The sequence below is a fragment of the Molothrus ater genome, chromosome 5 (assembly GCF_012460135.2).
Source record: "Molothrus ater isolate BHLD 08-10-18 breed brown headed cowbird chromosome 5, BPBGC_Mater_1.1, whole genome shotgun sequence".
Lineage (NCBI taxonomy): Eukaryota > Metazoa > Chordata > Aves > Passeriformes > Icteridae > Molothrus > Molothrus ater.
In genome coordinates, this window is record NC_050482.2 from 9,590,957 (window position 1) to 9,609,009 (window position 18,053).

Below are 18,053 nucleotides of genomic sequence, written 5' to 3' on the forward strand. Positions count from 1 at the left end.
TTATGCCATTATGACTCCCAAGTACTTTTTCATTATTTCAAAAAGGTTTTCTTTTCCTTTCTGAGTTCACCTCACTCTTTTTTTATCCATTGTTGACTCAAAATGTTACAGTATTTAGTTTTGAAAAATACATGGTATGTGATGTTTGAAAAGTATGGAATGGGACTGAGATTTCCACACACAGGGAAATATTTCTTCATTGTTTGACATTTACCCAACAGCAGAGGGGGAATAGTTACTACTGATGTAAAATTGTTGCTGATACAGCATAAAACAATATTCCTGCACCATCAGTCTCTACCCAAGACAGTTATTTTCTGCTACATCAGCCTTAACAACCAAGGCTAGGCCAACAAAGAAACTTCTGCAGAGGTGAGGTTATAAATGCTTTGTTACCTCATGAGTTTTAGGTCCATTTCCTAAAATTTGTATGGATTTTTCCTTATTTTATTTTATTTTAGACTTTTTCACTGTAAGTACACATGAAACAGTTGTCCTCTTTTTGCAGAACTGCATTCTGAGTTGTATCCCATTTTTTATAGAAGCTTTCTAACTACTGGGAATATTTCTTTTTGACTAGAAGTTGCAGCAAAATGACATGTATGGTTTAGACAATTGAGAATGGAAGACAGGTACATCAGCTTATGTGTTCTGGGGATTAAGATGTGAATAATGCTTTGAAGTCAAGGGGCTTATGAGAAATTTAAGATTGACTCTTTTAAATTAAATGCACATAAATATTCAATTATTTGTCAATTAGAGGCAACTAAGAGCTCTACAACTTTTCATTCTCCTAATATCTTTTCTTCTTTCTGTCCTTTTAAAGTATTATTTTATTACTATCATTATTATCTTTCATTTTTCCACCTTCTGCTTCTTTGGTCCTTGTCTTTTTAGGCTGGGATTTTTTTGCAGAAGAGCATAACTGGGATGAAGTCACCTGAAGAGAATATTCATTTAGTTTCTGGGGCAATTGCACTTGCTTGAGAATTTTTTATGTTTTAGATTATCAAAATTTTTTTCTGTGCAAATACTGAGTTCGTCTAATGAATATGTGAAAAGTCCAGTCTAATAAAACTTGATTTTTATGACTAAAAAGGCCCTTGGAAGTTTATGATAATGTGTTCTGTAAGGGAGAGACTGAGGCAATTACTTCTCAAAATTCTGGGGGATTTGGTTTCCTGTTGCATGTAACTTTATGCCTCACAAAATATTTGCCTCATTTATTAGGAACATGAACCTGAGATTTAGTTTAATGAACAGGTAGGTTACATTTATCCAATATATTGATATAATCTGCATTTCAGTGGACTTTTGAGCAAAACTTTACACAGAACTGGAACTACTAAATTATCAAATATTTGCTTGTCACACATTTGATGGCTGTGTGGCATATTTTTTATCAAGTTTTCATAGCTTTCTATCTATTTGCCCTTTTATTTTTCCCTTTCTCTATGTTTTTGGCATGCTTTTCTGTTAATGTCTAAATTAAAAATATTGTGCTCTCACTTGATATTTTAATCAGACATTAATGGGCTTTTCTGTGAAAGCTGAGACAAAAGTACCACTGCAAATGAAAATTTAAATTGTAAATTCTTTCTCAGTCTTTACAGCCTTATACAGACAATTTAAACCAAGTTGCCAATATTTTTTATACCGATATTCTGTTAAATCCACTGAAGAAATCACATCTGCTCTGAAAACCATAACTGGGGATTCATTCCTAAACATGCTTCTGTGAAGAAGATATATAAACATCTCCAAGCTATGAAGAGAAGATAACACAGTCTGATATATTTAACAACTACTGGGAAAAAAAATTGTTTAAAGGGGGAAAACACATTCCATGGTGAGATATCTATTAAATGTTTAGATAATTTGGAGAAAAGATAGAGGAATCTTTCCTCCCTACTCCCACAGAAATGAAAAAAGTGCAATTTTAGTGCATATTTTTCTGATTCTTTTCGGGCAGTGCACAAGAAAGGTGATTTGTAGAAACCCAGAGAATTTTTACTAGTACATCAGTGAGCAACCATAATTGTGTTTTCTCCCTAATGAAGTCAATCCTCTACAAAGGTGTAATGAAGTTAAAGCTTGTCACTAAGGATTGTGTTTCTTTGCCTGTAGGGTTTATGGTGTTCTCTTTTTTTTTTTTTTTTTAATTTAAGGATCATCTGTTTCAACTGGAATCGCACAAATTTGAGAGAGGACGAGGCAGGTGCCCTTTTGACCCCAGTTCTTCCTTCACCTCCATCTTAATTGGTAATGATCTTTATGTCACAAGCTTCACAGTCCTGTCAATCTGTCATTCTGAGTCTCTTTCTCCAGCACACCAAAGTGTTGTCAGCCTTCCATTGCAATCTTCCACATGTCAGACTTAATCCTCGTGGTGCTGCCCACATTAATATTGCATTCCAGGCAGCATTACCCACAGCAAGGGCGTCTCACTGAAGTGAAATGTTGAATGACATGTGCCATCCTGGAGGTAATTGATTGTTGTATAATTATGGAAATAATCATTTCCTGCTTTCCTTAAAAGCAAAGAAGCATGACTGGCTTAGTCATTTACACCCCTTTTGTTTTCATCTACTGAGATGAATCTGAGCAACAAGCAGCCTATAAAAAAGTGAATTTAACTGTTTTTATATCAAGCTTTATTAATTATATAAATTACCATTTTTGAGATTACTTTTTTTTTTTCATTTCAATGCTTCCTTCTAACAAAGCTATCACAAACTGGTGATTCTGTGTTAGAAGAGTTGATCTCATACTCAAAAGATATAAAAATAGAATTCAATCTAAGTCCTGCCTTGCCAGGAAGCTGTGCTGAGATAGTGCTCCTCTGGGCCTTGCTGGGAAGTGTAGCACTACAGGACGGGGATCTTTGGAGCTGTGCTATAGCAAACCATATGGGCTTTCCTCAAGAAATGTTTTCTTGAAACATTTTGTGAGATGAAGCAAAGACAGTCTTGGCACTATTGACTGACTGTACAATGACTAAAAATAGCCTGGAACAGCAGGTAAATGGTAAAAGCTAGATGGAGTTAGGGAGCAGCACAACGATTTCTGGGTTTAGAAAACGTGAACAGAAACTGAGCATTCAAAAGGGATATAGATTATAAGAAGGAGCTAGAAAAAGGAGCTAAAGATTAAGTAAATGTTCTGTTTTTCAGGGATAAAAAAAAGAGGATTTTAGGGCCTTTTTGATATTTACATTTGTTTTTGCATCTTAAAATCAGGCAACTAAATTCTCTGATGATTAACTACAGTGGTATGGCTCATCCATGGTGGTGATGAAATATTGGTAATGAGTAACAGTTGTATTTTTACATGCTAGGTTTATTTGTTCCTTTGCATTAATAAATTAATTAAAAGAAGAATCTTCAGCAGAAATGAAAAATCTTTCACACTGCAGCAATTCATCAAAATATCCTATAATTTCATTTTAAAAAGTAAATTAGAGCTCTAATTCTTAACAGTTAGTGGGTTAAGAAGTCATAGAAGAATCAGAAAAACATGCTGTATTTTGCCTGACCCTTCAAAATCCATGAAGCACAGATTGTCATGCTTTTATCCCACCCTTATTTCTAAATTGTTTCTACAGTTTTTGACAGATTCCAGTCTCAGCTTAGCCTGGGAACAAAGATTCATGGAATTGCTGTAGGCCTGAAACCTCACAGTCTAATCTTGAAGTCCTTCTCAACCTTTCCTGAGATAGAATTAAGTAAATAAATTAACCTGATCATGTTCCTACTGTGAGATCAATCTGAATTTTATTTGCTTAAATGGAAGCCAGATTGTCCCACTGAGCTTTGAGAGTTTGCCTGAATTATGGGAGGTCCTATGGATCCTCATATTTTTATCTGAAGGAGAAAACAATTCCTTTATCCTTCCCTGGTAAAGGCTGATGAGAGTCTTAGAGATCCATTGACAAAGATATCTGACAAAGCTAAAAATCCTGTAATGTAGCAAGATTAACAGGAGAAAATAATATTTTTGTCAGATCACTGATACACCAAAAAACAGACTAACTTTCACCTCTTCATCAAAACTAGGAAGGTATTTAGAGGCTGTTTTTCTAGCTATCCATTAGGAAATTCTACAATTTCAAGTCATCATGCAATGATATTTTAAAAGCATAAGAAAATTCTTCCAAGATTCTATTATACTATTTGTTTCATATTTTTAACTATTGGAGTTAAACACTTCCAACACTTCGGAAGAATATTTTACGGAAGTTTGAATTTCCATTTATTCTATTTTATTCTGCCAACTTCTACTATCCAGAGACACACAGTTCACAGAATAAAATGCTGCACCTTAGACTCCAGGATGTATGTCCCTTGTCTCTGCAGGAAGCCAGCTGAAAAGTTTGGAAGACCTAGATGCAAACACAGTGAATAATAATCTTTTAATCAACATTTGAGAATGAGAAGACTTCTAATGCCAAATGCACTGAGAAGGAAGGGATGCTCCTTCATTCAGATGAGCACTGAGTTAAGCTCATGATGGACATTACCCCATGATAGGAGATGCAAACTACACTATGCACCCTCCAGGACTGTTCTTCCAGTCCTTCTTCCAGTGCTTGGAGGTTTAATTCTTCTTCATGCACTTCAATTTTCTTAGAAAGTGAAATCTTCTCCAGGTGTGAAGTCAGCATGGTCTTGGAGGTTGCAGCCCAGAGCTGTCTGTACTCCCTGATGCAGGTTCAGCCAATGTGCTTGTTCTTGAAAAGGTTTTATGCAAACCTGTTAGAAAAGCACACCCCAGCACCTTCTTCCTCCCAAGGAAAGTGTTCAAAAGCTGCTCCCACCTCTGCCCCTCACATTAACACAGCACCTACACCAGCATGGCCATTGACTAACAGTGAGGATTAGGCTAACAAGAAAACTTTACAGGCCTCGCATATAGTTTTAAAAGCTTCTAAAATTGTTATCTTGAAAGATCATTTGTACCATAACCATTTAGGACCAGATTTAGCTGGAGTAATTTAGGAAGAAAGAGAATCCCTTGTTCCCCATCTCTTTATGTATTTCAATACAAGAGTTAAAATACCCACTCCAAGAAAACAACAGTTCGTGACTTGGCTTTAAAATGAAATTTCTGTGCTGTTGTAAGCATTATTGTAGGTTATCTGACCCACTAGTGAAGTAGCTTGTGATGAATTCCTCAATATATGAACAATTAATTTATTGCCAGCATCAGGAAACAGAATGGAAGTTGGATGGCAGACAGGCTGAATACAATATTTATGTTTAGCTCAACGGTATATAAAACTTTTGGACTTCTATTCCTAATGATCTCCTCCATCTGTTTTCAATAGCCAAAACTATTTTTGATACCAGATCTTGCACACTGATTAACTTAGACCACACTAGCTGAGAAATTGATTTATGTCCATGTATTCTTACCTGCAACATATCAGAAGCAAGTGGCGAAAATCCTAAAGTACATCTGAACAGGTTTATATCCAGGGAATCCATTCCAAAAGCATTTTCTGCTTTTACAGTTTTAAAAGTTAGGTATTTGTGTCTTTTCTTCTAGTCTAGACAAAAAGACACTTTTTCTCAAAACAAAAGAAAAAATACTTGAGTGAAAGACAGAAAATAGAAATATACAGAGGTACTAGTTTACCAGTTACTAGTTAACTAGTTACAGTTTACTAGTTTACTAGTTACCAGTTACCCCCAATAGGGTTTTTTTTAAATTTTCTGTTTTCATAATTCCAAAAGTATCATTTTTCTAAAATGTGAATTAGTCTTTTGATTTTAGTCATCATGTGAGTAATAACTGACTGTCAGTCAAAGAAATGCATGAAAGGTGCAGTTTGTGTTCTACTCATTACATCTACACACATTCTAATGCTTTATTCATAAAATAAATTTTCCATTTTACACAAAAAAGACTACTGATGAATAATAGCTTGTGTTTGCATTTGTACCTTCCAATTTCATGCAGGTACAAAATCATGCCATCTTTAAGGTGGTAGCAGCCTATTTATAGAAATCTTTTCTATGAGTAATTTAATTTAAATGCTTCAATCTGCTTTGCTTTAGGGTTGTCACCGAAGAATTTTGAAGGATGTAGAACAAAAAGTTTGTATTTTAATTTGTTAATATTTTGCCTTGAATAAAAGGCAAAATGAAGGTATTTTAAAATTGTCACCATTGAATTCTGATATATTTGTTAACTTGAAAAGATGCTAGCTAAAAGATGAAAAAAATGCTAGCTAAAAAGTATGTGTGTATCACTTGAGCTAATAAAGTGGTCTTTGAGGTCCATGGGAGTTTTCTGTTTGCTTGAAAGAAGAAGGAAGGAGAGGAGACACTTTTTATTCTTTTTAGAACATAATTAACCAGGCTGTTAACCTGATTTACAAAAAACTTAATTTTAGCATCTTAACGTGAATCTGAGGTTAGATTGGAAGAGGGGAGGAGCAGTGAAGGTCTCTGAAGTTACTCAGCTGATTTTCACAGGAAGGTGGAGGTTAATCAGTGTGTGATGAAACCCTGCAACCAAGACAGGATTGAATTCATATGTGGTAGTAGTTTTTCAAGGGAGGAGAAAAAAGTAGAAATCTTTCCAGAATTCTTCAAGCCTCAGTCTTAAGTTATCTCTAAATCTGGAATTGGTCAGTAACTGTAAAAACCTAGCAGCGTTCAAAATTTGCAACTTACATTTATACAAAAGTCTATTGAAAAGGACAAGAGAAGATTCTCTTAGTGTCAAAAGTGCAAAATATCTCAGAATTATTATTATTATTATTATTATTATTATTATTCAACATTATGCTGAATGTTTTTTTGCTGAGGTATTTGACAGTCACAATTTTCAGTACTGTCCCATTGCTGTTCTTAGGTGAAGTGGCCTGTCTGCTCACACATGATACTTATATTTAGTTTAGTAACAGCTCAAGGTAAAAATCAGATTAAATTCTATATCTGTAAAATATCTTCCATGGAAAAATATCTCTCCAGGACTGGGACTTCCATTTTCTCCCCTCAGGATCTCACAGATATAATCAGTCATAACTTCTTCAGTATACAGTAGAATGCCATACCAGCAAGTTAGTTATTTATAACAACATTTTATACCTATGTCAAACAGAAGGAAGAGACTTCATATTCAACTTGGGAACATCTGGAGTCACAGATGCCTATCCTGATCATTGGCAATATGTGATGAATCATTTACCCTACATTGATGCATTTTCCAAGATTCATTATATGTCTGAAAAGATGAAATGTCCTGTTTTGCATTACACACTACCTAAATGAAAAAGAATACCAACCAGACTGATATATTTTTCCAATGGAATTCCCAAAGGGGATATATGACTCATTAATTTGGGATTGTTTGGAACAAATAAAGTTATGAAGAAACTGGCAAATTCTACAGTTTAGGCAGCTCTGTATTGTTTGAAAAATAAAATTCTCAATTAGTTTTGGGCAACCTTCACTTCTACAGATGCTCTGATTTATACTTACCTTTTACTTCACTTGCCAGTATTTTACACTAAATCTTGACCATGTATTTTCCAGGGCAATAACCATTCTGTATATGATGAAGCCTAAGGCAAAACTATGCTCAGCTCCAGCTCAGCAGAGGTGTTGGAACCCAGCTGCCAAAATATTAACTTTTCAGAATGATCATTCACAATTATATCACCATTCAATTCATGTGTCTCTCTTAAAAGAAACAAAATTCACACTTGGTGGGAGACTTGCAAACAAAATTCTTGCTTTCTGCTATAATCTTTTATAAGTGCCAGCAAACATTATTTGGATGTATCAGCCGTGTTTATTTGGATTAGGGTGCAGCAAGCTGTGTCACTGAAGCCTCCACTCAGATTAGCCTTCAACTGGAAATCATTTATTTCCCTCTCCTTGTGCAGTTTAATTCCTTTTCTGTTATTTTCTAGTATAAGGATGCCATCTAGTGACAACTCCTGAAGCTGCCTGCTTCTTAAATTGGGGCTAAAAAATTTGTAATCCAAGTCCACAAGGATATGAAAAAAGTTATTGTTAATGCTTAGTCAGTTAAGGGGAATAGTGTCTGTGCAATACTGAAAGGTAGAAGTATGGATGGCATTCTCCCAAGGTAAAATATATCCAATATCACAATTTAAAAGGGGTTAGAGATAGGCTTGATTTTTGAACATATTAAATGGTACCTATATACGTATTTATTTTTCAACAGTGTCTGTCATTCAGTGTATTATTTCTAAATTTTATGATGACTTCTTAATTTGTAAATAACATCTAATTCTTTTGAAAATGAGACCCAGTTTCTGCTTTCATAAATCTTTCAAGAACTATTAATCACCAGTTGTGGAGGATGGATGAAATCTCCGGTTCTGTCCTTGCACTGGAAAATATTTCAATGCTAGGAAAACAAGTTATTGCTGGAACAGAGAAAAATAGTGCCCTTTTTTCTGTGTCCACCAAACACAGAATCCCCTCAGCCAGCAAGTTATTCCCAAACTGTAATTATTCCAGGTGAAGTGGAACAGCTCCAGTAGGCTGACTGGAAACCTTCTCAGCCAATAATTAGCACGTATCATATTTTAATGTGGTTCCTCTCACATGCAATGAAATTAACTTGTAGACTATTACCAAATTGTTTCATTTTAGGTTTTTATTATAATGTCTGGTCTGCAGGTGGTGAACTTTTCACTGGTCTCTACAGCGACTACTGGGGAAGAGACGCCGCCGTGTTCCGCTCCATGAACCGCGTGGCCCATCTTCGCACCGAGCCTGACAATGAGCGCCTGCTGAAAGGTGTGGGGGCAGAAGGAGCTGAAACCAGAGGTGTTCCAGATGGCTGGACCATTTCTGGTTTGCATGGGATCACAGACTGCTGTGCAAATATTAGCCTAGTTTTAGCCTAGTTCAAATTAGAGTGCGTAAAACACAGAGAATGGGACTGGAAAACTGTCTTTGGCAAAAATACAGAGGAATGGTAATTTGTCAATTGAAGGTATAAATATTCTTCAACATTAATCTATTCTACATGTTCTATGGATACCTACTAAAAAACCCCTTTTTTTACTATGACCAGTAACTATTTTACTATTTACTATCACCCAATTGCCCTCTGACTGGCAGAGCTCTTACCCTAGTTTTATTTTTGGGTTGCTATAGGCTGGTTTTAAGGCTTGAAAAATAAGGCAATATTTTAATAACTGGGCTCAACTCTTTTTTTTTTTTTTTTTTTGAAGAACCAAAATTTGTTGGCTCATACATGATTCCTGACAATGAAGACCATGATGATAACAAAGTATATTTCTTCTTTACTGAGAAAGCTTTGGAAGCTGAGACAAGCACTCATGCCATATATACCAGAGTGGGACGTGTATGTGCGGTAAGAGCCTTTCTCTGATTGTGCAGATAAGAAACTAGAACAAATGATGAATTGTACAGCAAATTATTATTACAAACAGACTTAAGTTTTACAGGGACAGAAAGATTTTTCTTCCCTGAACTGCTCTGTTCAATACTCCATTTCCCACTCAGGCCATCCTCCTGGTGTGTTGATCTCATCTCTTTTTGGCTCCCTGGCCCCACACACGGCAGTAAGGTCTTGGGCAGCTGCTGGAGAGGAGCACTGTTAACATATGATCTCCCAGCTGCCCATATTGGTGCTCTCTAAACACTGAGGAATTTTGGGTGCTTTCCTCTTCTAATAGCCAGCCACTGTAAGGCTGTTGAGAGAAGCTCTCCCATTTTCCCACTGGGACTACAACAGCTTGATTAAAGGAAAGAAGGAGAGGGTTATTTCTTAACACATGATTTTGATTAAAAAAAAAAGTTTATATTTTAGGGGACAGTTCAGAGGATTCCTAAAACCTATTGAGCAAAGAGCAAGGTACAAGTTAATTATTTTCTGTCATCTCAATAAGTGGTATTTGACATGTATGCTCACCAGCATACTGCCCCCTATGCTTTCTTAGGTACTCCTTTATAACTTAAAAACATCTGATGTATACAAAGTACCAAATTGCAGCCTCAGACATTAATGTTCACAAAGCCACTTGGATTTCTGGATTCCAACCTGGATCAAGATCCAAGCTGGAATTCTTTGGCTTCTGTTCTGAATATATGCCTGGATAGATTATTTTAATAGTTCCCCTTACTCTGCAATATATCCACCAGGAAGTCTTATCTCTAGCTATGGGTTAACCAAAATCCCACTGACCTTTCTCTTCCACCTCTCCAAAACTTATCTGGCCATTAACTTCACAGCTGTACGTCGTAATTCAGATTTGATTTAGTGAATACAAAAGATATCGAGCTATGGTGATTCAAGAACTGGCTTTTTTTCCCCAGCTTTTACATTTTCATCTGAGAAGTAACAGGTTTTGCAACACAGAGGCACCTACTCTGCATATTTCTACTTTTCTAAGGAAAACAGATCTCTGTTTGTAAAAGGAGTTTTGCAAGCCTATTGCAGAGCCTTCAACAACCAATTACACAGGTCTTGAATTTAAGACCACAGATTGAGGATGCATCCTAAAGCAAGTAGTACTAAATGTTCCCTTTTCTTGAAAGTTCCAACAGTTGCAAGAGCAAGAAAAAGGCGAGGCAGCCATAGCAAGGCAGGTGTTATTTAAAGTTGGTGAAATTGTTAGAAAATCATGTAAATAATTGCTTCAGACTTGCCCCAGCTGCACCAGGTCTATAGATATACTCAGGACTTCAGTTTCCACATACATTGAACTGAGCTCTTAAAGCAAAGCTAAACTTCAGTAATGTACTCAGTATATCTAGTTTGCAAAAATGAGCAATTAAAAAAAGCTTAACGACAGCTGTATAGCTAAAACTATCCAGGGATGTGGTGCAGAATTAAAAAATTCTTATGAAACCACAGATCTTAATGAGACCTGGACTTGATCAGTGCAATCCTACTTGAAAACTGACTCCAGAGAAATAAGTCTAGTAATAGACATGTGGTTTCAAAATGGATGCTTTTGACATTAGAAGATGTAATGAGCAGCTAATTCATCAGAGATGTTTGTGCTTCTAGACTTACTCATTCATATTACTGCTGGCATTTGTTTCTCTCTACACAGAATGACATGGGAGGCCAGCGAGTGCTCGTCAATAAATGGACCACTTTCCTCAAAACCAGACTAGTTTGTTCTGTGCCTGGGAAAAATGGAATTGATACACATTTTGATGAATTAGGTAAATATCCTAGACAGGAAACAACTAGAAATAATGGAAAAAAATATACCTTCATCATAACACATCTTACTGTCAAATATTGCACTTGTATTCATTATCAGGGAATGGTGGTTAGTGTTGTTTCCAATGTGTATGAAATTCTACACGTATGGAGTTCACAATCACCAATTACTCCTTTATATACTGCATTGTTCTTAAAAGATTAAAATCTGCATAAAAATGAAATGGAATAAATGAATAAAATGTAATTATGCTTTCAAGAATCAATGAATTTTCTTTTGGTGGGCTGAGAAAAGTAGATTTTTAACAATAACATTGCATTTAAATTTTACAGAGGATGTGTTTTTGCTGCAAACTCGTGATAATAAAAATCCAGTGATATTTGGCCTCTTCAACACGACAAGGTAAACAACTAGAAGAAATAATAGCAGCCATAGAGGAGTGTTTGAACAGTCTATTAATGAGCTAGAAGCTGGATGATACATATCCCTTAGCAACTATATAGTAAACAGTTTAATCTCAGCTCTATTCACAGCAGGTTTCCTTGTTAATGTAAAAACTTCTCTATAACACTCAGGGGCTTGAAGTCTCATTCTGTGATTCAGTATATCTAGATCAAAAATTAATTAAGTGTTTCTCAGCTTGACAATTTTGTATGCCAAAGTATATGCACATCTGCATGCTTATAAGAACAGCATCTCAGAGCCACCTGTCTTCCTTTAAGAGCTCCACTGTAATTCAAGGTTAAGTAGATAGCAGCTTAAATTCCTACTAACTTCTTAGTAAAGCCTAAAGCAGCAGTGGTGGCCTCCTTTTCCTTTTCCACTGCAGCCTAGCTCAGGTGCAAGCACACAATACTCTCAGCTTGGAAATCTGACTGTCAGTTTAGGATGTAACTGGTAGAAAACAGCACCTATGCTTTTGCCACTTTCTCCTGATTTTTTTTTTTTTTTACTAACAAAAGGCAGATCTGCTCCTCTAGGGTTGCAAACACCTGGCATTTCCTCATGGCTCTTGATGCCAATAGAGAAAGTTGGGCACCAAATTGAAATTTTCTGGATCGTCTTCTGTAGTCTTCAGAGACAATTTCTTTATAGAGAGCACTCATGCTTCTTTAAAAAAAACAGAAAAAACTACAGAAAAAACTAAAAACAATTGTTCTTCTGGAACAAAATAAAATAGAATTTAAAAATAAAATAAAAACTTTTATCTGGATTTTTCTTCATAAAGTTATCTGATCTAACTAATAATGCCAACCAACATTCCCACTCAATACAAAAAGAACTCATTTTAGGACTGTTTATTTTAGTAAGCATTGGTTGATTTCCCATCTTTCTAAGCAAAAAAACAGTAGGAAAAATGTTAAAATCTTAAGTTGTTTAAGTCACTAATCAAAGACATACAGGACCTGAGTTCACTCTGTTTTGCTTTCTCTGTTTCTAAACAAGTAATTTAGAGTTTGTGTATACTAGCATCAAATTTTGGCACAACAACACAGAGCTTCCTTGGAGAACTGTTATGAATACAAATAAATTAAAGACTTTTGAAGAACATTGGATGCAATATTTAGAAGAAAAGCATGTAGGAAAGAATAAGTGTTTTCTCCCTGAATGCTGTTGAAATGTGACTCGTTTTTAATTACATAATAATGCCACTATTATCTGGACAGAATGTGACATATTGCTTTAATAATGTCTTTAAATTTTGCTTCCTAGCAATATATTCAGAGGATATGCTATATGTGTTTACCACATGGCCAGTGTCCGAGCAGCTTTCAATGGACCATATGCTCATAAAGAAGGACCTGAATACCACTGGGCTCTCTATGAAAGAAAAGTACCTTACCCTAGACCTGGTTCAGTAAGTACAGTCTATTTTCCACTGCTTTGCTATGTAAATGATTTTGGAAAGGAAAAGCAGACTGCTGCTAATGTACAAATCCATGATATTCCTTGAATATCTACCTACCCCAGATATGCCTGGAAAAGTGTGGAATGGCTCAGCAATAGGTTTAATCAAGTACTAGAACCATACATTTTCCAAAAGAAAATAGTTGGATTAAATATATAAGGTTTTTCAAAATCCTGTTGGGACATGATTTTATCAACATTGTGTAAAGGTCCTAAGGTCCCCAAATTAGGACCCCAGGCAAAAGGGATAGAAAGAGGCAGATCAGATGCATTCAGTTTCATTCAGAAACATTAAGTGCCTTACCTGTGAAGGAACCTCTCTTTCTTTCTTTAGCCTGTTGAAACTGGGACATTTAACAAGTGTTAAAGGAAGGGAAAAAAAAACAAACAACAAAACCCCCCCAAGAAAATCCACTATTTCAATATTTCAATAGTTTTCAGGAGGTTTTTGTTCCTTTTTTCCACCTCATTTTCCAAAAGGATCATATTTAAATATATCTGTAATTTAGATCAATGAGCAGGTAAGAAATCAGACATATTTTAATAAAACTGACTAATTAGAATAAATGCATTTGTAGATAAGGAGCAAATTCTCCATTATTCAAAATCCTTTGCTCAAGATTGGTTCTTTCTGGAAGCAATAGACTGACACCCTCACAGTTCATTGATTTCCTTTCAGACATCACAGAGTGAGATTTTTCTACCCTTCAGTCAGGTTCCTGAGCTTACCTACATTCTTGCTCTGTACCATTTACAAAGAATACAAAAATATTAAAACAACACTCTTAAAAAACAAACTCACAAACATCACTCATAGTTTTTGTTAATTTTCACACAAGTTTCCTTATAAACATTTTTTCCCAATGGCTACTAACTGAAGGAAAGAAACAAGATGTATTTTGAAAATGCAATTAAATAGGAATTAGTGTAGCAGGCATTCAGCAGCTATAGAGGTGCTGTCATGTATGGAGCTGTTCCTGTCTGGTACTTAGATTTCTGGAGGAAATCACAAACTCATGACTTAAGAGACAAATAATTAACTTCTACAAGGAATTGCCATGTTTTGTCAAGGACATCACAAGTAATCTTCACCTCTAGCCCTTTTCCTGTTTCAGTGTCTTTTTAGGAGTTTCTGCAGTTTCTGTGCCAGGTGCTCACATCCCCACTTGAGGGGTGAGGAGGGTCAAAGGTGCCCTTTGCATTGCAGGGCCTGTCACCATCTCACAGGGCAGGCACAGCCTCCAGGAGGAGGCAGGCAATGCCAGCCTAACTCATGGAAGCACAACATCCAGGGTTTCTTTTTTACCCTTTTAATCCTTTTGGGATTACAACTACCTACCCACCCATGGAGATTGTCATGTGCTGCAAAGCTGCTTTTGTTTGCACTCATGAAGGTCTGTCCCTTGTCATGTCAGCATTGGGCAGATTTCTAACTCTGAGCAAAGACATTTCTAATAGCTCTTAAATCCACCCCACCAGTTTTCACACTTTGCCCCTTAATCTCCTCTCAGGCTTGGGGGTCACTCTCTTGAATTTAAAGGTGTAATAAACAGTTGCTGGACATTCCCTTCAGTGCTGTTTTCCCTTTGCTAACTGAATCAATATTCCCTTTTATACTAAAAGTAGTAATTTCCATAAGCATTGTAAGTTACATACAAGCATAAGTAAGCATAAGTAAGTAGGCCTAAGTAACATACAATTAATTTATCACTGAATCTCATGAATGAGAGGTGGAAAGGCCTATTAGCTTGTCTGCTCCATTGCAGTGATACCTTTCTCCCTGTTGTGTGATTTCAAATGCATGCCCTTATAATTTTAAATTATTATTTTTCTCTACTTCTCTTGAGGTTACAGAAATAAGTCAAAATTTAGAAGCAGATACTCCAAAAAAGAGATTATCTAGGATTTAAACATTATGAATATGATTTCACCATCTTGGCCAATGAGCTACCACTGTATCAGTGCTGGCATCAATACCAAATATTTTTTTGTTTGTTTGACATCAGTTGAAGTCATTAGTATTGAGTCAGGATAGAAAAACAGGTAAATAAATTATCAGGTTTTAGGAAAAATGGTTGAATTCACAGGAATTTTTGGTTTCCTATTTGATATTTTGTATAGCAAATGTATGGGTTTTGCAGTTTTACCAAATAATGAGACTGTACTGTGCATGGATTGCAAAATAGCTGTATATTTTGCAAAGATGATACAATCCAAGTTCTTTAAGTGGTATTCATTTTTTTCTGGGCAGTAGAACACCTCACATATGTTATTTGGACTAGCATTAAACACAGGCATGAATTCAGTGCTAATGACTGCAGTTTATTACATTGAGATCTCCTAGCACTGAAGATTAAATCGTGTCTTTTTGGCAAGAAGGAGAGAACTCAGAGCCAGCACTTCAGCAAGGTTGACAATGATTTATAGGAAGGCTGCCCTAAGTTCCACTTGCTTCCAATGCTTCTCTCCCTTGGCCATGTTTGGGTCAGACCAGAGTGTCACCTTCCCAAAAAGGCAAGGCATAGGAACAGAAAAAGGAGCAGAAGAGTGCAAGTAATTTCCCAATATCAGGGAAAAAATTAGCTGAGGAAGCAGGTCTCTCCTGAGTGCTAATAGATTTAATTGTGGATTTCTTTATATGTCGCAGAGCACATCAGAGGCTGAAGTAGATGGCTCTGCCAGGTAACAGAGCATTAATTGATTCATTTTTAGCTACTCATTTAGGGCACAGTTTAGAGGTCTTTTCAATGCTTATCCAGTAGCATGAGTTAGGCTTCACACTCCAAACAATGTGCAGCCTGTTGGTAAACTAAATCCCACTACCTTTCCTATTACAGGAGTGACAGTCACAAAAACCCTACTAATGGGTGTCTCTGAGAGTCAGCACTCATTGATCTTAGGTGTTGAATAAGTAAAGAAGAAGTCTATGGGGAATGAGAGTAGAGATTAAACTAAATAAACAGAGAGCCACTGTTAAGAGTCACACAGGTTCTGACAGACTCCACAATCCTCTGCCAGAGTCTCTCCTGGTTTTTTTAGTTCATTTAGGCTGTGCTGCTTCTGGAAATGACATCAGCTACATCAAGTGGGGTTGATATACTTCAGAGACAGCTACATCTACTGTTTCCTTTCTAGACTACTTGATTTTATTTAATTAAAATGAAAAGCCTGTGAGTGATTATTTTTACTAATCTCTCCAGGACTAGAACTTTGCAAAGGGAACCTGGCAATGCCTATTCACTTGATATGCTCTGCAGTGCATGGGAAGGACAGGCTCAGCCTGTCTTTGTGCTCCAGCTCTTTTTATTGCAAACAGCTGGTAAAATTCCATCACTAGGTTGATTAGACAAATACTTTTAAGTCAACAGTGAACAAATGCATTCCTGTAGCTAAACCCAAAAAGTGGAAACAAACACTGCCATGCTTGACAAGTGCAGGAGTTTGTTATTGTCGATTACAGCTGACCACAAGTTTAAAATTACTGTTTCCAGTAAACTTAAGGAGAATTGTATTTCATTTTATTGATTGAAAAATCCAATTTAAATAGAGAAAGGCTGCTACTGTGGCTTTGCTTGAAATGCATCTTAAAACCACGCTGTCTTATGAATATTTAGAGAAAGTAAATGGTTACTGAGATATTTCCAACTCAATCATAAATGGTTTCAATTAGACATCATGAAGCAAATTGGAAATGTAGGATCTATGTTCAGTTGGGAAACACTATCTCGTTCACAAAGCATCCTAAAATTAACTTCTCTCTTTAACGCAGTAAATTATCTCTAATTGCATATTTAACTGAAGGAGTAAGCCTCTTTTAATCAGTCATTGACATAAAGTTTATTTGCTTTACAAACTGGTAGATTGATCAGTGCAAACATTGGTATTTGAAGCTAAACTGTGATATATAATACTGTCATCAAGAGTCAGGAATCAGAATCAAACATAATACTGTTAGAATGCCTGAAATCAAGAATTACTCTTGGCATAATTTTTAAGTGTGTTTAGTTTCTTATGGTAATACATTTTGCAATCAAAAAATAATAAAACTAGAGATTGATTTCAAGCATTAGTGTTCTGCTAACTTTGCATGGCTGTTTCTCTACTGGGATAGAAAAGCCCTTTCTTCTAACTCTGTCCATGGCCATTTTGATTACATCTTCAGTATGAGTTTGGGAAAGAAATAAGCACTACAGCTTTTGTGAAAATCTGAAAGTGTTACCCTTTATTCTGTCCTAGTATGCCAAAGAGGGATGAACTCCTGCTTCCTAAACATGACCATGCCAAGGCACTGTTCAGCATCTCCTTTCTTCTCATGATTAATAATCCACACATGCATAAAGTACAGGGTTCACTGTCCTAATTCCCACTGTGGTCTTCTGGGCTTGATTTTCTGTAGACTTATCTTTATCCCTGAAAACAAGCCCAATTTCTGACAATTTCTTGGGCAAACCTTCAGGGTAATCTGTGTCCTGTGTTTTTGCAGTGTGCCAGCAAGGTGAATGGAGGGCTGTACACCACCACTAAAGACTATCCTGATGAAGCTGTGCATTTTGCCAGGAGTCATCCACTGATGTATCAGCCCATCAGGCCTGTTCATAAGAGACCAATACTAGTTAAAACAGATGGAAAGTACAATCTTAAACAAATAGCAGTGGACAGAGTGGAAGCTGAAGATGGGCAATATGATGTTTTGTTCATTGGAACAGGTAAATAAAGAAAGCAAGAAAGAATTTTTACATTTATGATTTTGCAAGGGTTTTTTTTTTGTTTGTTTCTTTTCTTTTTTTTGTTTTGTTTTGTTTTGTCTTTTTCTCCAGGATGAAGCAAATCAATACAACATTTATTTTTATCAACTTTTATTTTCATGCCTTCGCCTTACAGAGGATGCTAGTCATTCTAGACACATGCTTCACTGTGATTCTAACATACAGGAAAGTAATGGTAGGGAACTATT

The 18,053-nt window shown here is 36.1% G+C and overlaps 1 protein-coding gene across 1 annotated transcript in view; it reads left to right on the forward strand.

The window, feature by feature from the left end:
* The window catches only part of SEMA3E (semaphorin 3E), a 131,585-nt gene that overhangs the window by 94,022 nt on the left and 19,510 nt on the right, over positions 1-18,053 (forward strand). The window contains exons 5-11 of the mRNA XM_036401257.2: positions 2,169-2,262; positions 8,664-8,783; positions 9,224-9,366; positions 11,075-11,189; positions 11,524-11,593; positions 12,905-13,049; positions 17,583-17,805. Of these exons, the coding sequence (XP_036257150.1) occupies positions 2,169-2,262; positions 8,664-8,783; positions 9,224-9,366; positions 11,075-11,189; positions 11,524-11,593; positions 12,905-13,049; positions 17,583-17,805 (910 nt within the window). The remainder of the gene's footprint in view (positions 1-2,168; positions 2,263-8,663; positions 8,784-9,223; positions 9,367-11,074; positions 11,190-11,523; positions 11,594-12,904; positions 13,050-17,582; positions 17,806-18,053) is intronic.